The sequence below is a fragment of the Eretmochelys imbricata genome, chromosome 1 (assembly GCF_965152235.1).
Source record: "Eretmochelys imbricata isolate rEreImb1 chromosome 1, rEreImb1.hap1, whole genome shotgun sequence".
In the NCBI taxonomy this organism is placed as follows: Eukaryota; Metazoa; Chordata; order Testudines; family Cheloniidae; genus Eretmochelys; species Eretmochelys imbricata.
In genome coordinates, this window is record NC_135572.1 from 285049385 (window position 1) to 285076212 (window position 26828).

Sequence of the window (26828 nt, forward strand, 5' to 3'; positions counted from 1 at the left end):
TAATGCTGTTTGTTTCTTATTTATAATGTCACCTGAAAGTGAGAACCCGGTGTTCGCATGGCACTGTTGTAGCTGGTGTTGCAAGGTATTTACGTTCCAGAAATGCTAAACATTCGTATCCCCTTCATATTTCAATTTGTAGGCTCTAAAGTATTTTTTTTTTACATAACTCCACTCGACAACAAAACAAAATCTACATTTTTAAGTTGCACTTTCACATTAAAGAGATTGCACAACAATACCTGTATGAGGTGAATTGAAAAATACTATATCTTTTGTTTATCTTTTTTACAGTGCAAATATTTGTCATAAAAATAATATAAAGTGAGCACTGTATACTTTGTATTGTATGTTGCAGCTGAAATCCATATACTGTATATGAAAATGTAGAAAAACATCCAAAATATTTATAATAAATTTAAATTGGAATTCTATTACTGTTTAACAGTGCAATTAAAACAGCAATTAATAGACTATTTTTTAATCTCACAATTAAGTGTGTTTTTTTAATCATTTGACAGCCAGACTTCAAACACAACTTCAGTCATGCAGCCAGTGGACATGGGTGTGACCAAAAACTTCAAAGATCATGCTCATCTTAATGCACACACCAACCGCTCTCTGGATGCTGAGCCACACCTACAAGCAGTGGATGTTACCAAAAACACAATTTAGATTGATGCACTTCATCTCACTAAGGAGGTATGGGCCGCTGTTCTCAAAGACTGTTTCAAACTACTTCAGAAAGGGAGGGTTTTCATCAACAAATGCTGGCCTTATGAACACTGATGTGCTGGCCAATGTTTCAATTTCATGGAAATCTAACAGCAGAGGAATTTGAGACCATTGTTGAGTTTGACAGTCATTTGGAGACTTAGGGTGAACTCTCTGATGCTGAACTTCTGGAGATAGTAGTGGCTGTAAAACACTTACAGGCTGGTGAGTCACAAGAGGATAGTGCATCGAACCTTTCCTTACAGAACAGTTCGTGCAGTGGACATTTTCCACAGGCTATTCCAGAATCGTGGCTTTGAAAACAGTTATGGGACTGTGTTCAAAACTGAGAAGGATTTACATATAGAGGTGGCAAACTAAAAAACAGACAACACCGGAGAAATTTTGTTCTTAAGTTTTTTTTTGTTTTTTAAACATTTTAAACAATTTGGGGGGGGGGGGGGGGGAATCTTATGCTGCTTTACTCTGTAGGATTCATGAGGAGCTCTTAGTACTGTTCACCATACAGAGACATTTCAATATAGGTGTATTATAAGTTTTCTTTGCTGCTTTTAAAATGCTTTTTCTTCACAGAATTGTGTGCTGCTGTAGTCTGAGACACACAGCAAGCTGAGATTTCCTAAATTTGCTCTAATCATTGTGGTACACTATGCAGTGTATCCATTACAGTGTGTCACATTGTTTTTTCTTCTTCAGTACATTGTATTCCACTGAAAGTTAAAACAATTTCACAACCACTGTCCTGTACAATGTATCACTGTTCCATATTCCTATTTCTATGTATCTTCCTAAGAACAGTGCCTTCCACTTATTGGCAAATTCTGGATAATAGTAACTCTTTGAGGGGAACCAATAACTTAACAAATGAATCTACTGTACACACTTTCAGCTCTTTATCAGTCTTTATCAAATTAATCCCTCTGGTCCATGATCATTTTTGTTGCTCTTCTCTGGTCTCCCTACAGTTTTTCTGCAACTTTCCCAGGAGGCTCCCAGAAGTGAATATAATATTCCTGGTCTAGTGGTACAAGAGCCATACAATAAGGATTTAGCACCTCCTTGCTCCATAACAAAATGATTCAGTATATTGAACACATATTTGTAATGGACATTTTTGCTACTATATCACATTGTAAATTCATGTCTAATTCACTGTCCACTATCATCCCTAAGGGTATTCCTCTTTCAACATTATTACTTCCCTAAATTCTTCCCTTCCATTGAACATATGTTTTGTATTTCCCCCTGATGCACTATATTTGCTGGCATTTTTCCAAGAGGAATCTCATTTTGTTACTTTCCACCTGTGTTTCTAATCCATCTAGGTCAGTAGTTCTAAAATGGTTGTATTATGGATCATAAATTAAAGAACCTCACGTGAACTACTTTCTTAACCTCTCAATCCTAGTGCCATACGTACCTGCAAATAGCATTTGGTTAACATAAAAGTAGTAATATAACAGCATTAAAGAGATCAGATGAAAAGTCACTTGAGCTGTGCTAGGTAAGGCTACTTGGTGTTCTCACATTTTATATATACTATTTATTTTCTATTTCATATTGTAAATCTATATGTTCATTAACACTGAACAGCTCTTGCCAGCAGCCAAAACTGCTATATTTTTCATGTTGCTTTGCAATTTGATATGGTCTTCATTTGTTTTTGGTACCCTTTCAATTTTTGGTTTCATTTGTATACAATAGACTGCACTAAACACATGGCAAAACAAAATATGAAGCAGATATGCAAGGTGCAGAGAGGCACTGGGGTTTTGAGTTTACTGGACAAAACCAAGAAAGCCTCTCTTAGAATCCTGGATTGAAATAAAAAGACAGCAGGAAGCCATCCAGATACTTCATCTTTGTCATCAAGTGATGCCCTTCGCTTCTCCAGCCGCCAACATTACCAGCACAAAGAATAAGTGGGGAAAATATAGCTTTATTTATATATATATATAAATCTTTATGTATTTCTGTTTGAATGTACAGAAAATTGAGTTTCCCAGAAGCATTCAATGAAAAGCTATGCAAACCAATGATTTCCTCGAAATCACAAAACTGCGCGGTTAAATAATAGCCTCAAGATTTACTGTAAGGCCCCATTTCTGTGGTGTTTTCCTATACATTCTCAAGTGGGCAGACTTGGAAGTAGAGGTCAACTGATGTAAAGCAAGATGGATTTTGGGTTAATCCAGCAGTGATGTGCATTTCACAGAAGCAATAATATTTTAAATTAATGTCTCTTTTGACCAAATTTGTTCATTTCAAATGGTTTGTGTATCACCATAATGTGACATTTAATGAAAATAATGTACCAAAGCCCAGAGGATGAAGTAGCATAGTACATTCCTTCTGACGGACAAATTGACTAAAAAAAGTCCCTCGTAGGGTTTGAAACTGTCTGTCTTGCCACAAGTAAAACAAACAAATATATTAAGACATGAATGTATTATCCCTTTGAGGCAGTACGTTGGTTGCTAACCACCTAGCGCCACAGAATGCAAGGTCACATATCAAATAAGATTTTCAGATGTTTCATTTTTCATTAAACTGTCAAAACTTATAAGGACATGCACAAAGACTGCATACAATTGGGGAAGGGGGCAGGTTCAACAGCTACTGTAATCGGAGATTTACATTGCTCTTCTGATTAATATTGCAATGGTTATCCTGGATAGGTTCCCGAATTTCTGGCTTTCAAATCATATGCTCAACTTTTCAATCAGTATAAAAGGCTTCTTCATTTTTTTTAATTATTGCTGCAGTGCCCCTATCTTCCTCAGACTTCATAATACCAGTCACTGGCTAGGTTTAGTGATGTATTCCAATTCTCTTCCCCATAAGAGTTTTTCTTGATCAAATGTAGAGAGATTTTTTTTTTAATTTAAAAACAATAAAAATAAAAGTAGTGGCTTTACTACAGACAGATATATCTGAAACTAAAAGCATAAGTGACAAGGAGTCCGGTGGCACCTTTAAGACTAACAGATTTATTTGAGCATAAGCTTTCATGCGTAAAAACCTATCTTCTTCAGATGCATGGAGTGAAAGTTACAGATGCAGACATAAATATACTGACACATGAAGAGAAGGGAGTTACCTCACAAGTGGAGAACCAGTGTTGACAGGGCCAATTCGATCAGGGTAGATGTAGTCCACTCCCAGCAATAGATGAGGAGGTGTCAATTCCAGGAGAGGCAAAGCTGCTTCTGTAATGGGCCAGCTACTCCCAGTCCCTATTCAAGCCCAAATTAATGGCGTTAAATTTGCAAATGAATTTTAGTTCTGCTGTTTCTCTTTGAAGTCTGTTTCTGAAGTTTTTTTGTTCAAGCATAGCTACTTTTAAATCTGTTATGGAATGTCCAGGAAGATTGAAGTGTTCTCACTCTGGCTTTTGTGTGTTCATAGATTCATAGATACTAAGGTCAGAAGGGACCATTATGATCATCTAGTCTGAGCTCCTGCACAACGCAGGCCACAGAATCTCCCCCACCCATTCCTGTGAAAAACCTCTCACCTATGTCTGAGCTATTGAAGTCCGCAAATCGTGGTTTAAAGACTTCAAGGAGCAGAGAATCCTCCAGCAAGTGACCCATGCTACAGAGGAAGGTGAAAAACCTCCAGGGCCTCTTCCAATCTGCCCTGGAGGAAAATTCCTTCCTGACCCCAAATATGACGATCAGCTAAACCCTGTTACCATTCCAGATATTTGCGTCTTCAAGATGCTGGCATATTGTGGGGCCATGCGGGTACCCATAGCAGTGCCACTGACTTGAAGGTATAAGTTGCCCCACAATATGCTAGCATCTTTAAGATGGCTACCCAGAAATCACCTACTACAGGACAGGCCCAACAAGAAAAACAACAGAACACCACTGGCCATCACGTACAGCCCCCCGCTAAAATCTCTCCAGCACATTATGAACGATCTACAACCTATCCTGGAAAACGATCCCTCACTCTCACAGACCTTGGGAGGCAGGCCAGTCCACGCTTACAGACAGCCCCCCAACCTGAAGCAAATACTCACCAGCAACTACACACCACACCACAGAAACACTAACCCAGGAACCAATCCCTGTAGCAAACCTCATTGACTACTCTGTCCCCATATCTACTCTAGTGACACCATCAGAGGACCCAACCACATCGGCCACACCATCACAGGCTCATTCACCTGCATGTCTACTAATGTTATATATGCCATCATGTGCCAGCAATGCCCCTCTGCCATGTACATTGACCAAACCAGACAGTCCCTACGTAAAAGAATAAATGGATACAAATTGGACATCAGGAATGGTAACACACAAAAGCCAGTGTGAGAACACTTCAATCTTCCTGGACATTCTATAACAGATTTGAAAGTAGCTATACTTGAACAAAAAAACTTCAGAAACACTTCAAAGAGAAACAGCAGAACTAAAATTCATTTGCAAATTTAACGCCATTAATTTGGGCTTGAATAGGGACTGGGAGTAGCTGGCTCATTACAGAAGCAGCTTTGCCTCTCCTGGAATTGTCACCTCCTCATCTATTGTTGGGAGTGGAGTATATCCACCCTGATCGAATTGGCCCTGTCAACACTGGTTCTCCACTTGTGAGGTAACTCCCTTCTCTTCATGTGTCAGTATATTTATGTCTGCATCTGTAACTTTCACTCCATGCATCTGAAGAAGATAGGTTTTTACCCATGAAAGCTTATGCTCAAATAAATCTGTTAGTCTTTAAGGTGCCACCGGACTCCATGTTGTTTTTGTGGATACAGGCTAACATGGCTACCCCCTGATACTTGAAGCATAAGTGAAACACTCAGGAATATACCAAAGTTTTCATTAACATACATACATTACAGCTACTTCGGAATACCCTTCTCACTTCTTACTAACTTTCTTGAAGTTGGAAGCCAGGACATAACCAAATAAAATGAGGCATACTAATTTATCTGCTACATGGGTACATCGCTTATTTACTGGAAGCAGATCTGCAGTCACAGTATGAACCTGACAGGTATTAGTGCAGAAACTACACTGACACCTGTATCTAGATACATTATATCACTTAATAGTAGGAGTTATAATCAGTCCAGCAGAGCATAGAAAGCTATCTGGGTACTGCAGAGCCTTGGAGACTAAATTCAGAGAGTAAGGACATGCCAACCTTTCTGCTGCTACACAGCAGTCTCAGATTGCTGACGAGCACATCCTTGCAGCCATGCTGATCTTTTCACTCATAACAGGGTGATTCTTTCGTAGAAAGTTATTTGAGACCAACAGTGCAGGTGTCTATATTTCTGTGCCATAAGGTGAGGGATTTAAGAGGTATGGCATGCAGGATCCTCACAGCAGCCAGCACTGAACTGACAGGACAATCAATTGATTAGGAAATTAGGAGCTTTGGAAAAGATTCCAATGTGTTGGTTAAAAGAGGATTGTGGTTGTTTGGTTTGTTTTAGGTGAAGAAATGTGGGTCAACAGTGTTGCCAGCTTGTACAATTTTATCCTAAGTCTTACAATATTGGGTGTTTTTCTTCACAATACAGCCCCTGGAGACAAGTTCAACATTACATGAGAAGTTCAACTTTTGAATAAAAGACACTGTCTAGCCCTTATACGGGTGGATTATAAAGTTTAAAATCCCATGTACTCTAAAGGCTCAAAAACCAGAAGACAAATAAAACAAAGAGCTCAACATTATTATTTTTAAAAATTGATTTTTTTTCAGCCAATCTCATGATTTTGGGGGGCCTGACTTATGAATTTGGAGTGCTTGGGGTTGGCAGTACTAATGTCAATCAGTCTGCACTACCCTCTCTGTTTGTTTACATAGATCAGGGAACTATACCAGCTTGAAGAGCAGATGGGAACAGTTAGACCTCAATTCGTAATAAGAGGAATTGTAATTTAGAAGACAAGTATAATGTACAAGTTTTATCCCTTTCTCATGACCCTTCATGTTGCACTGGTCATCTTACATTGCAAGCTCTTTGGGAAAAGGATGTGATGTGTATGTGTGTACACATACACGTTTTGTTTGTGTGTGTTTGTGCAGCGCTGAGCACAATGGATCCCAAACTTTTGGGGGTCTGCAGGTGCTGCTGTAATGTAAAACAATAATAATAACGAACTGAGTAAGTACTAAACACATCTGTGCATCATGAATGAATTAAGCAGTAAAAGACAACAAAATTCCTAATGCTGAGTTTCCCCTAGATTTCTAGTTATAAAAAACCAGATTAGAGAGATAAAGTAGTCCAAAGAAGCAAACACTGTACTTACGAGAAGATTGAAAGCGGCATTACTACTATTTTAAAACTCACAAGAGCTGTTCTCTGGTGGTGTTTTGCCACTTTTAATAATGCCTTTTAAGAGAAGAATCTCCAAGTCAGATGGAGCTATAATCTATATCAACATTTAAAAATACAGTCCCTGAGAACAAAATGACATTGCTCCTGATGCATGTCTCATTGTTGTGCTCTGCAATAGCACAGGAGGCCAGAGATTAACACACATACAGGGTAAAGAAGAAAAAGAAAAGAAAAAGAAAAAGAAAAAGAAAAAGGTCTTGTTTTTTCAGGGTGGGAGAGAATTTACACAGACCTTTTCCTCTGCTTGGTTCCTTTATTACATCAATATTCCTTTCCACTTATTTCTAAGGGGGTTTGTTATTGTGGGAATCTATACTGTGGGCATCATAATCGTTTGTTATTGTGGGAATCTATTTTCATATTTTATAGGGATGAGAGAAGCAAGATCTTTGGTGTCACTGAAGCTCTTCCTTTTGCACGAATACAATCAAGCCCACAGGCTTATAGGTGGACTGCACATGTCTATACCAGCCTTACAATTTTAATCACAACAAGTACATAAGCTCTCTCTGACATTTAGGAGCACAAAGTGAACAAATTCAGTAAAAATATGTACCCTTCTGGCAAGTTTTATTTACCACCATTTTCCCAAATGCATTTTTAATTAGTTTCCTATAAGCCTGAGAACAAAAATACAGAGACTGTTCGTCTTCTCCATCTGTACTGCTTGCCTATAGAAGCACCAGGGGGTTTGTTTGTTTTAAAAGGACATAAGGTGATAAACTGAGAAAATTCCCTCTTGACAACTGACCCAGAAAAAAGTAGTCAGCTTCAGGTCTGCAGGTATATTTCCCTTCCTCCCCTTACTCAACTCAGACTGCCGCTGGGAAAAGAAATAAAAGTGGATGTGCTAAATACTGTTCTGTTCATTCAATTAATGCCTGCCACCTTAGATCACAATTCACTGGTTCAGTGCAAAGCCAACACACAGCTGTAATATTATAAAGAAAAAAAATACAACTGTCCAGATAGGTTAAATGTTTAGAATTGCCAAGCAGCAAAGAGTGTATATGTAATCATTTAACATTACAACTGGAAAACAAAATGACCAGAAGCCAGGAAATTCAAAAATACCAAAACCCAATATTGCTGATGGCCAAACTTTTGAAAGATCCTGGATCATGCCCTCATGGTCTGAGGTTTGGACATGCTCCCCATTACCCCCCATCCTTTAAAGTTAGTTCCCACAACTCTTTATGCAATCCATCTGTAGAACATGTAATTATGTAAAAAAGGCAGAGCTGATGTATTATAGATGGAATACCAGCCATAATTTGGACTCTGATTATGTCATAATTTTAACAATCTTAATCTTAACTAAAAATCAAACATCAACATGCTGAAACTTCACTGCCTGAAGTTAGGCACTTAAATCAGTGGCCTGTGTTTCAAATGTTCTGAGCACCATAAACTCTAATTGGAGTTAATGGAAGAATTTTGCTAACTGTCACAATGCTCTGATGATAGGAATCAGCACCACAGATCATTCAACGTACTTTGGGGAAAAATAATGCCTGCCAAAATCCTTGCTGCCTTGTGGGTTAAACCTTTTGGCTAAAGGCTAGGGTTCCAATCCAAAAAAAAATCTGGCTGCACTTGAGTCTTGGAGCCCTTATGGAATATTAGCTTCAAAGTTATACCGTGATAACCCGACCTAGTATCACTCAACTGACATGCAATCTGATTTACCCTTAGTGCAAACTGATACCCCACATGGCCGGACATATGGAATTTGCAATCTGGGAAGTGAGCCAACAACATGTGCAAAGGAATGATAAAGCTAGACTTTACAATAATGGGACAAAGTGAGATGTTCTGGACTTTGTCACAAGTCTTCCAAGCAGCGAAGAATACAGAGTTATTCATACAGGTAGATGTCAAAATAGGGAAGGAGTGGCAATTTTAGTAGATAGAACTATAGCTGGAAGGACTGACAAGAGAATCTATCATCTGACATGTAATGATAATAGTGAAAAAAGCAAGTCCAATAGATAAAGTTATTATTCAAGTTTATGCTCCAACAACTGTAGATTCTGACGAGGATATCAAAAAAGTCTAAGAAAACACTGAGGAGGCAATAGAAATTAGTGGCGGAAAGAAAAAGAGTGGTAATTCTTATGGGAGACTGGAATGCAAAAGTAGGAAAGGAAATAATCTGTTTGGCAGTTGGCCCATTTGGCCTTGTTGAAAGAAATGACAGAAGAGAAAGATTCATATAATTCTGCAATCAACATTACCTCATTATCTGCAATACTTATTCTGAACAAAAGAGAAGCACAAGGCACACATAAGAATCACCAGGGGGAATGCATAAAAACCAAATTGATTTTTATCATGTTCAATAATAGGAATAGAAACAGTGTTTGGAAGGTTAAGGTTATGCCAAGTGAGGATTGTGGATCAGATCATTGATTGATACTGATGAGACTGAATATCAAACTGTAAAAGTTACAGAGAGATGGAACCCTGAAGTGCTGAAGAATCATAAGATACAAGTCACTACCAAGAAGAAGTGTTCTGGATCATTAATGAAAACAAAGACCAAGTGATTTGGGAACATCTGTAAGAGGCTATTGAAAAAAATATGTACGGAAGAAGAAAAACCCCTGGGTAACAGATTAAATTATTGCTCTGACGGTCAAAAGAAGGAAAGTAAAGAGCACAAAGACTGACAACCGGGAAAAAAAAGGAATATCAACGATGAAATAAAATAAACAATTAATGCAGATTAACGAAGTCTGAATGGCTGAATGAGAAATGCAAGAAATTGAACTGGATAAAGATAAAGTGCAATGAATCAAAAGATAAGAGCTTTCAACTGCAGAAGAAATATGATCAATAAACCCTTAAGGACAAAAATTGAGAGTATTCAACAGACCCTAAAGATGGTGAGAATATATCAAGGAACTATATGGTGATGATAGGCCTGAAAAACCTGCACTGGATACTAATCAAGCCAGCCCACCAAAAATGGACGAAGAAATCACGGCTCTGTGATGTGATAGAATACCAGCTGAATTGTTAAAAAGCATAGGGGATGAAGACTTGGAAGCCCTGTCAGAGGTAATGAAGAATATGTTTGAAACAGAAGAATTTCCAGAAGATGTTACAAACTCACTGTTTATCCAAATCCCCAAAAAGGAACAATGTGATGGACTATAAAGACAACAGAACCATCAGCCTGGTATCTCATGCCTCAGATACTTTTGTGAGCTGTTCAAGACCAAATACCAGGAAAGACTGATAAGGAAATAAGGAAACATCAATATGGCTTCAAACACGGAAAGGGCATAATAAACGCCATTATGAACTTGAAGGTCATATCAGAAAGATCAGTTGAAATAGGGAAATCAGTATACTTGCATTTCATTGACTTTCAAAAAGCATTTGCAAGAATCTACCACTCCAAATTGCTCAACATATTAAGCACGTAGGGATTGACGGATAAGAACTCCAAGTAATAAAACAATTATAATGTGATATGAAAATGAAAATCTAACAGATCAAGAGAGGATGGAGACAAGGTTGTATAATGTCACCAACTTTATTCAGAATTTATAGCAAGTGTTTCATTAAATTAATTGAAGAATCAGAAGAAAAATATTAAGATGATGAATGGGAAACGGGTGAATAACATTCGCTATTCAGAGGACAGTGCTGTTGGGCTGGTTCAGAAGAAGGTCTGATGAAGTCAATGGAGATCATATATGAATATGGCAAAGAATATTGTCCTGTCCACATGTAACTCCAGACAAAAAATGATAGTATGCCAGGATCCTGGGAAAAACATGCAAGATTCCAGTGAACAGCTCAGCCATACAGCAAGTGAGAAATTATTGCTACTTAGGAACCTTCATTACAGAAGATGGAAGATCAGATACTGAAATCAACACCAGAATAGTAAGAGTGAAACACATTCTGGAAGAATAAACATCTCATGAGAATGGACATAAACCTGAAGACTAAATTTTGACTCTTAACTTAAAATCGGTCTGTGTTAAATTATGGATGTGAAACAGGGACAATCCAACAATCAACAATAAAGAAACTGCAAGCCTTTGAATTATGGTGTGATAGAAGAATTCTGAAAATATCCTGGATATATCACGTAATCAACTAAAAAGTATTAGAACGCAGCAAACGTTCTTCAGTCAGAGATCTTATTAAAAGAAAGGTTTGAATGGTATTGCACATTTTAAAAGTTTCAGCAGGCAATGTACCCAGAAACGTGCTAGATGGGAAAGCTGATGGCAGAAGCACACAAGGCAGAAAAAGAAGATCATCCATCCACGATGTGGTATTCTGGGTGGATCAGAAGGATCCATAGAAAGATCAGCAGAACACTGTACCCCAATCACTCGAGTTTTATTCAGGTCTCATTTGACCAAAGTGCCATACATATACTAGAGATCAGATTGCTTACGTATACCTGCTTTTTTGTTCTTCTGATTCTATTGCCAACTACACTGGCCTCAGGAAGACACAAACTATGCCTGGCCTCTTTAGTTATCTTTAATTTACAGTGGTGCAAGGGGTCCAATCCAGAGGGAGATGTGAGTATTCAGCATTCAGGCTGGCTGGAAAATAACTTTTCACGGTTTCACAATTTGTTTTCATTTGATGTAGAATGTCAAAGAGACCTTGTAAAAATTTTCATGAAATATGAGAGATTCTAGGGCCTGGTGTGGTTAGGACCCTAGACTAGGAATCTGAGAGACTTAGGTTCAAGTCCCTGTTTGATTCAAAATAGGCACTTGAATCTGGATCTTCTACATTCCTAAACCACTACACCAGGCTACAGAATCAGTCTCTTGTCCAGCTAGCCCATCCAGGACCAGATATATTTCCACAAAATATTTTAGTTTTGACAAAAAAGTGGCATTTTTCAATAGACAAGTGTTTAGTCGAAATATTTTGATTGGCTCTACTCAGCACTTCTTATAAACAGGCCACTTATGTCCCTAAATACAACGTTAGGAGTTTAAAAAGTTAGGCATTCGTGTTTGAAAATATTGCTAAAAATGGGCTTCTTTTGGATGGAGGGGATAGGCATAAAAATCCATGATTTACTACTTAGCATGTAATACGAACAGCAGAATCATTTATGAAAAGAAGTATATGCATTTTAGGCAAAATACTAGGACAGAATCTTACACACACAGCACCGAATTTATCTCTGACACAACTCCACTTACTTCAGGGGAGTTATACCGGGGTAACTTTAACCCATTACACTCTTAATCCCGTGCTGTCGTTCTCTTTTGTGACCCATAGCAAGAGGACTGGTCCCCTGGGTGACTTTTCTAGTTCATGAACAAATTTAGAATTTAAACCTTGACAGCAGTATGTCTGTAAAAGTTAAATATGGTTTTACGTCCCTCTAAAAGTACATAGCTACCCATCTGACCTCTCCCACTTTCATTATGAAACACCTAGTGGCCTGAGATTCCCTTCACAAACACACAAAATGTAAATAATATTTAATTAAAAGCATTTTGCACAAGGAAATGCCCAGATCTGAAAATTCTAAGGCGTTTCCATTGGAAAAGCCCGTTTCCATTATGCAAATGTAGTATTTACTTAAACAGAGAGTAATTGCCATCTAAAATGTTCTTAAAACATGCTGAAACATAGCTGTTTAATGTTACAATAAGTTTAGTGATAAACATTTGCTACTTGAATTGTTAAATTTTTTCAAGCATCAGGTGAATACCAAAAGCTACTGAAGTCATATTACCCCATTAGTACTGCTATCCGGAGTTCTGCAATGACCAAAATATTATATGTCAGCATTTTTAAAATGTTTCATACACTTTATTATGAAGAAAGCCAAGTTTATTTGAATTCCTGTGACAAGTAGCCAGCCCACCAATACCCTACATGTTAAACAAGACTGAAAAAAAAAAGCCACACTGTTCTTGATATTGGTAATTGGTATATAACCTCAGAATGAAAAATAAGAATTAACATCAACTGTACAAATCCCCTGAAAGTATATTCTCACCCCATGCTTCAAAAGAGATCCCTAGCCAATGGCAGGAGTGAGAGAACACTCCATAGCAGGGGTCAGCAACCTTTCAGAAGTGGTGTGCCGAGTCTTCATTTATTCACTCTAATTTAAGGTTTTGCGTGCCAGTAATACATTTTAACGTTTTTAGAAGGTCTCTTTCTACAAGTCTATAATATATAACTAAACTATTGTTGTGTGTAAAGTAAATAAGGTTTTTAAAATGTTTAAGAAGCTTCATTTAAAATTAAATTAAAATGCAGAGCCCCCCAGACCGGTGACCAGGACCCAGGCAGTGTGAGTGCCACTGATAATCAACTCACGTGCTGCCTTTGGCACATGTGCCATAGGTTGCCTACCCCATCTCCATAGTTTTGCATCTTAAGACACACAGTACAAAACTTCTTTAATGCCAGAGATAGGAACAACCATCATCCAGCAGCTGACCACTCTGTTAAACTGAAACTTGCTTCTACACATCCTCTGCTCAGATCAAAAATACGTCTCTCGTTATAGATTTGATTATTAGTTTACCAAAGGAGTCACTTCCTTTTTCTCCACTTCCAAAATATTAGTTTGAACTTGCAAGTGAGAGGACAAAGCAATGCACAACTCAGCAGCAACTATAGCAAATGTACTAAGACTTCGGTATTAAAGAAAAAAAACTTTATCCAAAAAAAACCTTACAATTTTGCACTGAGAGAGCTTAATCTTCTTTTAAAAATCCACATTGTGTTATTAAAAATTGGCATTGAGAGATTTGTTTCTGCCATACCTGTAACTGTGTCAACATTTGAAAACTCCCCACATAACACAATAGGTACTGAATACGGTCTGATTTTCAAAAGCATTGAGCACCTGCAAGTCCCACTGAAATCAAAAGGAAGCTGCAGGAGATCAGCAGCTCTCAAAAGTAGGCCAATAGGTCCCAATCCTCCTGTTCTCACTCAAGGTCTGGAAGAAGAAGGTGGCCTGGGAGCTTTGGGGAACAGCAGTACCAGCCACTTGGAAGTGAAGAGGACAAAGAAGCATCTATTCACATGAGTGAGAGGAGATTGCAGGTCCCCTGCTGCTGCCACCCAAAGGAGTGGAGAGTTAGGAGCAGGGCTGCAGCATCACAAAATGCATGCAGTGTATAGAATGTATTTGTTACAGCACTTTCAGAGTTTTGTACAGGTTTATAACTTCTGGAAAAATTAATACCCAGATGACTAGCTCTGAATACAAGGCATATCAAGGGACTAAATAAATCCCCAGTTGACAGTAGTGCTCCAAATCTTTTGTTTACTTCCGTAAACACAAAAGCCTACGTAGCACACAAAGCTTGTGTATCACAGTTTATTGACTTCCATGTGCAGTTTTTATTTAGATGAAAAGATCTGTCAAGAGGTCAGGCGACATTTTACAACTAAAAGTCATTCACTGCATGTAATGGGGATAGTTTCGAACTGATTTTCACTATGAAAAGCATGTGTTCTAAATATATGATAATACAGTACGTCCCTGTCCTGTAATGGGATCAAAGCAAGCCCAAGAGTCCACCAACATGAAATTTGCAGAAACAAGGACTGAGCCACATTTTATTAAATCTGAGGATTTTTTTATTATTTCTTCAGATCAGTAAAGGCTAGATTTTAAATGATGCCAAGGCAGTGATGCAAAATGACAGAAGCCAGACAGGGGAACTTACCCTCCTCACCCCAAAAAGACCCGAAGGTTGACCTTTTTAATGGCTGTGGTTTGAATCCCCTCAAAAGACAAAAATAAACTGTAAGTTTAAATCAGAGGGGGTGTTTTACTTTGAGATTGAGTCCTGAAGCTAATTTCAATGTCCTTCAAAATGCAGCTATTTTAAACAGTAAAATAAGAATGCTGACTGTAGCATACTCAACCACAAAATATGGTTCTGTTTTTCAGGTTCAAGCCTTCTGAAAAATCATTAGGTTTTATCTAATGCACAGAAAGCTCCATTTCAAATGAACATGGAGCACACCAACCACAACAAAGGTTGTTCCTGACCATAAGTGTGAGTAATGTTCTATTTGGCAGTTAACCATGTCATTCATGGAGCAGTAAGTTTGCATTGTTACCTTAAATAGAATGTAAGCCTCCATTTTTTTTTTTAAAAAAGAAACACTATAGCAATGAGGGTAACAGCACAAAAGGTTATATAATGCATCCTATGGTTCCATTTGTGGTTCATATCAATCTGTAGAAACCAGTAACTAATTCCATATGTGAGACAGACCTCCCAGGAGGATTTTTAATCAAACGGGAGATGGGGAAGAGAAGTTTCCTTAGTTCAATATACCAGTCCCCTGTATTAACGATATGTTGATCTAGAAAAATATTAACATACTGAAGCATTGGAATACACATGTGATGCACATTTAGATTAGTTAGTATCTGTATATATAAAGCTCTAAGTGATACATATTTTGTTATATTATTTTATGGTCCAACCAAGAACTAACATTACTGCTTTCTCCCCCTCTTTTTAGCTACTAACACTGCCTTGCTCCATTCGCCACCTAAAAAAGAAAAGAAAAAAAAAGAAAAAAGGCAGTGTACAAGGGCTTAAATTAGCTTTAAATGTATACAAATAGATGCTAAGTAAGAGACAGTACTTTATCTGCTTTGCTGGTGGTCCTGCTTTGCAGCTACCACACCACAGCAGTGTTTTGAAGTCTTGGCATTCCAGTAAATTCACAGGGTAATGTTGCAATGTATTTGTTATGTCAAATCAGCAGTACACATAGTCACACAATCACGGTAACAGGAGTATGCCCAGCATACAGGTTATAGCTGTTCTGCCATAGAGCAATGCCACTTTTGCCTGGGACCAGGCTTGGAATATTTACCTGACACCAACTAGTCCAAGGACTAAAACTAATGTGAAAAATACCTGTGCTGACACCTCCCAATGCCACATTCCCTATCTATTTTAGGCACTTTTAAAGGCCCCCAATACCATAATATCTGAGCACCTGACAGCTTTTAATGCATTTATTCTCAATACTCCTGTGGGGTCAAGAGGTGCTACTATCCTCTATTTCACAGATGGGGAACTGAGGCACAGACAGACTAAGTGACTTGCCTAGGGCTACACAGGAAGATAGTGGCAGAGCAATAATTCAACCCAGGTCTCCTAAGTCCCAGACTAACACTCTGAGCACCAGGCCTTCCTTCCACTCTATTCCTTCCACCCCATAACTCACAATATATTGGCATAATAATATCACATACTGTGTGTATTGTTAGTCACCATTTTAGTTTAATACATTTTTAAGTTGCTCATCTCATACAACCACTTTCTTTCCATTCCCAGCTTCATTCTACATGTTTTCCCTCTAATGTGTATATAACAACGTAACTTTTCCTGAATTGTCCTCTTCAATGTCTGTTTCCTGTTTTCTTCAGCTTCCCTCCTCTTTCCTTTCATTGAATACACAGTTTCCCAAATAGCACAGCACAATGAAATTGACCCACTACTTCTATGATGTCCACAGTGTTCTGAGCAGCAACTGCGAAGAACTGACGAGATACTGGTCTGTTTTCACTATATTCCAGCCTGGGAAAGCTGTGAGCAGCAGCAGAGACACTGAAGTGGTCTGTCTGCAGCCTGAATCCCTATTTTGGCCACACTTGATTCACATGTGGATAGTTAGCTTTTCAATCACAAGAGTTAGAAACTTTAAAATAAATAACTCAATAAAAACTTGGATTGTACAGAAAGTGATGACTCTGGGATATTTTCAATCCTTGCCTAGAGGATATTGTCCAGAGCTCATAACAATGGTAAACCAAGAGGTAAAATAAATAAGTTAAAAATAAATCCATAATTCAGAGATTAGTGAGAAATCTCAAACTTTCCCCATTTTTGTTTGTCTGACTCAGTTTTGTCACAACCCATAGGACAGCTTATGGTTGGACACTGGGTCCAACATATCAAAAAGAAAAGGGGTAAAATCCTGGCTCCATTGATGTTAATAGAAGCTTTGCCTTTGATGTCAGTGGGGCCAGAATTTCATGTTAACAGGTTTCAGAGTAGCAGCCGTGTTAGTCTGTATTCGCAAAAAGAAAAGGAGTATTAGTGGCACCTTAGAGACTAATCAATTTATTTGAGCATAAGCTTTCGTGTGAGCTGTAGCTCACGAAAGCTTATGCTCAGATAAATTTGTTAGTCTCTAAGGTGCCACAAGTACTCCTTTTCTTTATGTTAAGAACACTTATCCTGGGCTATAGTCATCCTTGATATTACTTTAGAAGATACACACAAAAATCATTTGAAACCAAAACAGCAGCAACTTTCTTGCCTTTCCCTCCCTCCCCCATCCTTCGATGCCAACATCTGGTCAGCAAACATATTACAAATCAGAACCCACAACAAGCCCCACATCCAAGTGCCTCAGCTATTCCGAAATAGCCAACCAACAGAGCTTTGCAGCATGTCTAGAAAATTATTTCCAGCCCTCCAGGGGAGCAGTATTTCAATCTCATCACAGGGTTAATGGTAAGGCTCAAAGTGCACTCAAATACAAAAAGGTTGAGAAATGGCTTCTAATACTGCTATGCAGGTCTGAGCTGTGTAATATTAGAGTGAGCACAGCACAGCGGACCTTTAGATAAAGGTGACTTGTCTGCTTTAACTTGGCTTTTAAGTCTATCACTCTGTTTTCCTTTAACTTTACATTTTCTTCTCTAAATTGCAATAATTTCTCCCTTGCAGAGGGGAATTAAATTTCACTCTTCTAGGGATATGCCTACATTTCAATGGGGGGGATTGGGGGAATGACTGTAGCTCGTGTAGAGGTACCCATGCTAGCTTTGGTCTAGCTAGCTCATGTAATGGCAGCAGTGAAGACATGGCTGCATAGCTTCAGCATGGGCTGTACAAGCTTGCCTGGAACCCTAGGTAATTACTCAGGCAGCTCGGTCATGCTGAAACCAGAGCTTCACTGCTATCAGTACCTGAGCTAGATAAATTAAAGATAGCTCAGGTATATCCACACATACTGCAATAAGCCCCCTGCCATGCAATGTAGACATACCCTAACCCCCACACAGTGCTCAGGAACCAGAACTAGAGGGCCCTGCTGGCCTTCAATAGAAGTGAAGCCACTGCTCCAGAACTGGCAAGCAGGAGAGCACAGACAGGCTATCAAACAGCAGCTGAAGAGACTGGCAGCTTCCAGAAGATAAAAGGCAGCTGCTACTCAAGCCCAGTATCCATAACATGCCATTTATCTTCCATGACAATGTATTCTTATAAAATGCAAGCTATTTATAAAAAAGAAATTAAACCCCTGAAAGGTAAATAGAAAATGTCCCTAATTTAAGCCTCTCTGGAGAAACTGGGATATTAGTTGTTGAGGAGCCCACTTGGGAGTTTAGGTGGCTGAAAGGAAGTTTCTCTGGTGCTGAGAAAGCTGCTGCTCAAGAAGCACTCTGCCTGAAGAGAGGGACACAAAGCAGAGCTGCCTAAAGAAGTACATGAGAATATTAAAGAAGAGGTGGATTGTTTTTTTTAAACACAGCATTCAAATGGTTTGATTTTACTTTATTTTTATTTATGTATAGACATTCCTATGGCACTCAGAATAATATCTGTGCTCCGCTGAAGCCATGGATTTCTAATCAGCACCAATATCAAATAGGGAAGTACTTTCCACATTTTTACTGCTGGGAAAACTGAGGCATGAAGATTTGTTGGCTTAACCAAAGTCATAGGAAGTTCAAGGCAAAGGGAAAAGAAGCCAGATCTCCTGACTTCCGGTTCTGTGACCTAAAGGATGGTCTTGTTGTTTAAGGCATGGGATGGAGACTCAGGAGACCGAAAGTCCGTTTCAGGTTTTCCCACTGACTGCCCATGTGATCCTGAGCAAGTTACTTATTCTCTCCATGTTTCAGCTCCTTATTTACCTTTTCTCTTGGAGATGCTGCCAAGTTAAATTCATTCAAGATTAGAGTATCTGAGTGCTTCATAGCGATGGGATCCAGAAAAATACATAGTTAGACAGGCTTTTTTTTTTCTTTAACACTTAGAAATGCATGACAGATCTGTAGGAAAGTTTTGGTTTGGGACTTATATGGGAGAGTTTTGACATTACCTCAATATGGTTACTGCAAACTATCAATAAATAAATACATTCTATATATGAGTCAAGAGACGCCAAACAAAATGGAAATAAAATCAAACAATAGTTATCAAACTGTGCTCTCTCTGAGGAGCTTCCAAGTAGTAGTATGGACAGCTGGTTCTACTACTTCACAATCACAGAATCACACTAATGTATGGCTGGAAGGGACCTCAACCGGCCATCTTGTCCAGACCCCTGAGCTGAGGCAGGACCAAGTACATCTAAATCATCCCTGACAGGAATTTGTCCAAATTATTAAAAATAATTAAAAACCTCCAGTGAGGAAGATTCCACAATCTCCTCTGGAAATCTATTCCAGAGCTTCTTATAGTTAGAAAGTTTTTCCTAGTATCTAACCTAAATCTCCCCTGCTACAGATTAAGCTCATTACTTCTTGTTCTACCTTCAGTGCACATGGAGAACAATTTAACTGCAATTACCATATTTGAAGATGTATTAGGTCCCTTCTCAGTCTTCTTTTCTCAAGACTGAACATACCTAGTTTTTTTTAAATCTTTCTTCAAAGGTCAGATTTATTATTGCACTCCTCTGAACTGTCTCCAATTTGTCCACATCTTTCCTAAAGTGTGGTGCCCAGAATTGGACATAATCCAGCTGAGACCTCACCAGTGCAAATAGAGGAGGACAACTACCTCCCGTGTTTTACATATAACGCTCCTGTTAATAAACTCCAGAATGACAGTCTTTTTTTGAAACTGCATCATATTCTTGGTTCATATTCAGTTTCTGATTCACTATAACCCCCAGATCCTTTACTGCATCACCACCACCTAGCCAGTTATTCTCCATTTTGTATTTGTGCATTTGATTTTTCCTTCCTAAGTGTAATATTTTGCATGTCTCTACTGAATGTCATCTTATTGATTTCAGACCAATTCTCTAAATTTGTCAAGGTCATTATGAATTCTAATCATGTCCTCAAAGTGCTTGCAACCTCTTCCAGTGTGGTGTTATATGTAAATTTTTATAAGCACACTCTTCACTCCATTATCCAAATCATTAATGAAAAATATTTAATAGTACCGGACCTATGACTGAACCCCTAAGGGACCACACTAGATAAGCCCTCCCAGTTTGACAGTGATCCATTGATAACTACTCTTAAAGTTATCTTATGGTCTTTCAACCAGTTGGGGATGCACCTTACTGTAATTTCATCTAGGCCACATTTCCCTAGTTTGCATCTGAGAATGTCATGTGCCAAAAGCCTTACTAAAAATCAAGATCTAAAACATCTTCTGCTTCCCCCCTGTCTGCTAGGCCCATAACCCTGTCCAAGAAGTAATTTAGGTTGGTTTGGCATGACTTGCTCCTGACAAATCCATGCTGGCTATTCCTTATAACCCTATTATCTTCTAAGAACTTATAAATTGATTGCTTAATAAATTTGTTCCAGTACCTGTCCAGATATTGAAAGTCCTTTTTGTTCCTCTTTTAAAAAAATATGTTTGCCTATCTCCAGTCATCTGGGACCTCACCAATCCGCCATGAGTTCTCAAAAATAATTGCTTACAGTTCCAAGATTGCGTCAGCTAGTTCCTTAAATACCCTGCAATGAATTTCATCAGGGCCTGCTAACTTGAATACATCTGACTTACCTAAATATTCTTTAACCTGTTCTTTCCCTCTTTTGACTTGTTCCTTCTCCCTCGTTGTTAATATTAATTGTGTTAAGTATTTGGTCACAATTTACCTTTTTAGAGAAGACACGCAAAATAGGTATTAAACAGCTAAGCCTTTTTTAGAGGTCATCAGTGATTAGCTCTCTTTCCAAGCTGAGTAGAGGACCTACATTTTTCTTTGTCTTTCTCTTGCACCTAATGTATTAAAAGAACCTCTTGTCATTGCTTTTTATGGCCCTTGCTCGGTGCTACTCATTTTGTGTCTTTGCTTTTCTGATTTTGTCCCTTCATGCTTGTGCTATAGTTTGGTATTCCTCCTTAGCAATTTGTCCATGTTTCCGCCTTTTTTTTTTTTTTTGGGGGGGGGGGTTTCTTTTTGATTTTCAGGTCATTAAAGAGCTCCTGATAGAAGTTCATTGGCCTCTTACCATTCTTCATATCCTTCCTCTGAACTGAGCTAGTCTGTAGTTGTGCATTTAATATTCTCATTGAGAAACTGCCAGCTCTCCTGAACTCCATTATCCCTTAGATTTTCTTTCCATGGGACCTTACTAACCAACCAATTTTCTAAGTTTGTTAAGATGTGCTTTTCTAAAGTCCATTGTCCTTATTCTGCTTCTCACATTCCTTTCCTTTCCTTGTGAAATCCATCTTTTCATGATCACTTTCACCCAAATTGCATTCCACTTTGAGATTTGAAATCAAGAAGCATTTAACTTTCCAACAGTGGTACTGCCTAATGGTTGCCGCCCAGTTCAGGATATCTGTGTGTTGTCCAGAGGCTTTTTGGAAACACAAAATACCCAAGTGTCTCCCTACAACCAGTACCACTGCTTCATGCCTTTGCCTGGAGTTTTAGTGTAAATTAATCTGTGACTGAATTTGCTAATACCACCAAAACAGAAGCAAGTGCACAGGAAGAGAGAACCAAACATCAAAGAAGTCTGGGCACCAGGGATCGCAGACGATGAAGGAAGAATAGGTTTTAGGGACTGTGACAACTTAACCATATTTACAGAAAGTCAATAGTTCTATTACTATCATCACATTGGACACCTCAAAGTCAAATCTATATTTATCTAGTTTTATAGATTTCATATGATAATTCAGATGCTGACTGAGCAAGTCTGGCAATGCATCAGAGTGTTTTCTCTTAATTTGCACCTGCGTGGTAAGGACATCACAACTCTCACACTCTATAGGTACAAGAGTCGGCTCTTAAGAGCAAGGCTGTTGAAGGGGCATCCCATCCAACACACAGGATGATGAATGTGGGTGGTGGTCCTGTCCCCGAACACACAGGTTTTAAGAAGGATTGCATTCAGGCCTGAATGTCTCATAATCCAGATTCATTTCCTCATGTGCTCCTGACAAGCCCTGTACATAGCAGCAACCCAGCCTGGCCTTCTGCTCTCCTGAGAAGTGCTGCCATGAGCCATGTTCCCTGTGCATGTGGTGTAAATCTTCAAAAACAAAAACAACAGCCTCAGTGTTATTTGCCAAAAAAACAACATAAATTTAACAAACAAACGAAAAATACGAAGACTTGATACTCTACGGTAAATATGAAATCCTCCACTCAGGGAAAGGAAATAAATTACACAGATACAAAGCTGAAGTGGATGGGATAGAATTGAGCAGCAAATCCCCTGCCTAAAACTATGTTTGTTTCCATCTTGACTCCTCGTGACTCTCCTAATTTTAGTTATTCCATGGAACCAAACATCAACACCTTGCCTTCAGTCCAGGTGCGAAGACAGAATTGGGAGAAGGATCCAGGAGAGAATTTTGATCATAAGAAGAGAAAAGGGTTTGTGGTTTAGTTTAGATAGGAAGACCAACAAAATATATTTCAAATTTGACATATTAGGAAATATGTACACAGTAGGAATAAAAATAGAATTTTATCCCTCATTTTCTTCTGTGGATAATGAGTGACATTTTCAAACATGACTACAGAATTATGTACCAAACATGTGAAAATTCCCACCATATAACCTTAAAATGCAAATTGCAGTTAAATACACATACACATTTTCTTTTCCACAGAAGTCATTATTTAGTATACTCATGCTATTTGTTCATTGGCTCTCAGAAGCAGACATGCCAAACCCACGGAAAAAAAACACAGAAAGTGGGCTTGTAATTGGCTTGTGAGTTGCTTGTTTGCTAGTTTTTGGCTTGTAGCTTGTTGCTTCTTTTTTTTGATCAGCTCTTGGCAAGCAGGGTAAGGTGGGGGGAGAGTGTCGGGGTACACAGCGGGCCCACCACAGTCCCAGACTGCACGCTGGGGGGATCTAGTCACATAGAGTGTTGGGGTTCTTAGGGATTGACTTGTTTTGGCCTTGTTTTGAAATGGGATTAGCTTGATTTTTGACTTATTGTGAAAGTCGGTGTGCTTATTTACCGCGTGAAAGTAGGCAACTGTGCTCAGAAGCGTTCTTACATTCTCAGACACCCAAGTAAACAAAGTGTTTAATGTAAGTTGACACTTCACACCAGTTTAGCAGAAGACTGCTAGGTCCCACCTTCTGTCTGCCCTGTCGTCATAAACTCATCAAGGCTGGGACTTGTCTCTTAAAGTGAGCTGACTGAAACTTGGAATGTCCATTCCGTGGGAAATTCAAGCATTTCAGAATTTCTTTTAGTCTTGAATTGGAGCAAAAAGTTGAAATTTCAAAATTTCCCACAAAACGAAATTTCCAAGGTAATTCATTTCAATAAAGGTGAAGGGCTTCATTTAGACTTTTATAATATCAGATGTCAAAACAAAGTGCTTTGACCTCATGGAACTAAACATTTTGATAATTTACCATCAAAAATAGTGAAACTGATATGTTCCCATGAAACGTTTTGATATTTTCAAATCTGCATTTTCCAATGGGAAATTGATTCATCAGAAGAATTTTGGTCAGCTTTTCTCTTACTCCGTACAGCACCAAGCACAATGGAGCCCTGGTCTCAGATGGGACTTCTAGGCACTGCTCTAATGCAAACAGAGAAGACTTCTCAGTTTTGCTTGTTAGCCACCAGTTCTATCCTGAGAAATATTTCTTCTGGAGGAGGTTGTAATACATCTGCATGGCAGCTCCTACTAGGGGGAAAAATATGCCAGAGCCCTAAATTCAGGTCCTGTGCATTTCTGTTGAACCTGAACGCTAAGTGCTCTGTCTTTACTTCAGGGAGGCTTGTAGATTTATATCAGCTGATGCACTTGCATACTCAACCACACTAAGCTGAATTGGCAAGATACAAGGAGATAACAGCATGAGAAAAGGAGCTAAATACCAAGAGCTAGATGGTAAACAGAGTGGAAAGACTGGAAGAGATGGGAGCAAATGAATGAAATACATCCCCAGCATGAAAAGATGGGTAATACCACATGGTTTAAATGCCAGGCACTAATACCTAAAAAAAAAAAATACTGAATGGTTTTAATTATACTTTCAGTATAAGGCATCTGTGCTTTTTCGCAGAGGGCTGACTTCCCTGCTAAGCCATACTTGAAGATAAAGTTGGTATCTGATTAATTTAGTGATTGCTGCTTTATAAAACAAATAACCAAGGTAGGGAGAGAGTTACTTACTTTACATATAGAAGGAATGATCTGGTGCATTTTCAGCCTGTGAAACACAAAGACGTCATAAACTGCTGAAACTGCCAGAACAGTCACTCCTTGCTCCTTCCACAACATGCTGCAGCCAGCACAGAGTCCTGTCCCCAAGATCCAGCCCCAAGTGCTGGCTGAGTAGCTTCTTGTAGAGCAATGTTTAACGTAACACATCAATGAGAGCAGAAAAAAAAAGCAGGCTCCAACATCAGCCCTCCCCACAATTCCTGCCACTGCTTCAGTGTGGATGGGATGAGACGCAAACAGCAGGCCTGCGATTAAGGTCCAATATCCATCCCCAAACAAGATTCTGGAGAAGTTTGTGAAAAGCCCGGTGACTGCAGCGTGTAACAGGACATTTACAAGGTGGTAGCTCCAAGGCTCCATGCCTCCAATGGCATGGTTAATGCGAAAGGAGAGCGTGCAGAGAGGTCGGTAGGACTTGTGACTCCCACTGTGGGTGAGGAGGGTTCCCCAAAAATCGTTGTAGAATATGTGGGTCCAGGGGGTTTCTGGCAGAAGATCCTGGTTTGTCTTGATAGCTCGGCTATTAAAAAATAAAAACAAAGAAATGAATCAAACAGTCAGAAAGACACAACTGAGAAGATACAATCATATTGTTACAGCAATGAAAACAGGTCCTTATTTAGTTATTCTTTATGTTGTGCAAGCAAGAAAATGGCATTATGTCAATGCTATTTTACTTTGAGGTCTGAAATTTTACTAGAACACAAGAGGTGTTAAAAGTGTCTGTATCTATTGACTTTTTCTAAAATAAATTTCCATATAAATTGGCTTTTAAAACATTAGAAACAGATGTTATGCTGAAGCCATTAAATAAAACAGCCTTCGATGACATTCATCTGAGTCTAACCCATGAGCAATCACTTAAGATTTGATGGGTTATAATTAAAATGTAAAAGAAATATGAAAAACTGGCATTGCTGAAACAACTGATCCTCGAACAATTCAGAATTAAAACCCCAGCTGGCCTTTCATACTCAAATTTTAATTTAGATGTTAGAATGATTCTTACTGTCATGGATGAACAATAACTACAATAATGAAGTCACTAGATGTATGCATATTTTGTGCTTCTACATTGGCCCGTTCATAGACTTTCCTGTATATATTTTGCCTGACATAGAATTCTTAGAGAATGCCATAGGTGTGGCCATAATACAGAGTATGTTAAGGATACAATTCCACCTTTTCTTCGAGTATCTTAAATTTATAAGATTTATATTTTACATTTTAAGATGTAGTACTCTATGAATTCTATGCTGTGGCTAACTTACTGTAAAAGTGAAACTTAGTGTAAGGGCTTAGTTTTATCCGTTCGCAGTCTGCATGTCTACATTCAGTGTCCACCATAACATTTGCAAAACTATTTATTCTTACCAATCCTATAATCTGTATTTACAAATCACAATATGGGAGAAGGTGTTAGACCCACACAGCTTAAATAGATGGCCAGTGTGCAAATAATAGCTTGCCCCCATATGTGAAGCAATTTTTATAAAATTCTTGTTTCAAGATGCCTTGTTCTAACTATTAAACACAGAATGGACACTATTATTATTATTATTACTAAACATTTATATTACAGTAGCACCTAGAATCCAATCAGGTTGAAGCTCCATTGTACTAGGAGTTGTACAAATATAGTCAGTGATAGTCTCCGAGTTCAGATTTGCTAGTTATAGAAACATCTGTGTCAGGGCCTACCTTCCCAACTGGGACCAAATTTATACAACAGATAACCCCACACATTTACCAAAAACATCACATGGCTCGAAGAGGCCACAGCTAATGCAATTCGTTTGCCAAATCACATTTATTTTCACCAAGAGGCTGCAATATATTGTGGAAAACATGTGCACCAGTGAACTGAAAAATCACTTCACAGTTCTTTCCAGTGACAGAACACAGTTAGAGAACACCCCAGAGCAAAGGAGCAGATGGATATGCCTTTTACTTCACTGACATGCTTCACAATTTGTAAAAACCTATTTTTAGAGTGTCCTGCTCTCTAAAGAGAAGGGATGGAATCCTAGTTCCACTGTAGTCTTATTTAAGTCTTATGGCCACAGTTAACAGGATGGAGAACTCTATTCTGGGAAGCAGCGACTCTGAAAAAGACTTGGGGGTCATGGTGAATAATCAACTGACCATGAGCTCCCAGTGTGATGCTATGGCCTAAAGATCTAGTGAGGTGCTTGGAAGTATAAACAGGGGAATATCAAGAAGGAGTAGACAGGTTATAAAACCTCTATTTGGCACAGATGTGACCACTACTGGAGTATTGTGTCCAGTTCTGGTCTAC

General features: G+C 38.6%; 1 protein-coding gene across 1 annotated transcript in view; it reads right to left on the bottom strand.

Annotated features, from left to right (window-relative positions):
• TMTC2 (transmembrane O-mannosyltransferase targeting cadherins 2) overlaps positions 1-26828 on the bottom strand; it is a 380329-nt gene that overhangs the window by 215912 nt on the left and 137589 nt on the right. The window contains exon 2 of the mRNA XM_077807709.1: positions 24479-25049. Within this exon, the coding sequence (XP_077663835.1) occupies positions 24479-25049 (571 nt within the window). The remainder of the gene's footprint in view (positions 1-24478; positions 25050-26828) is intronic.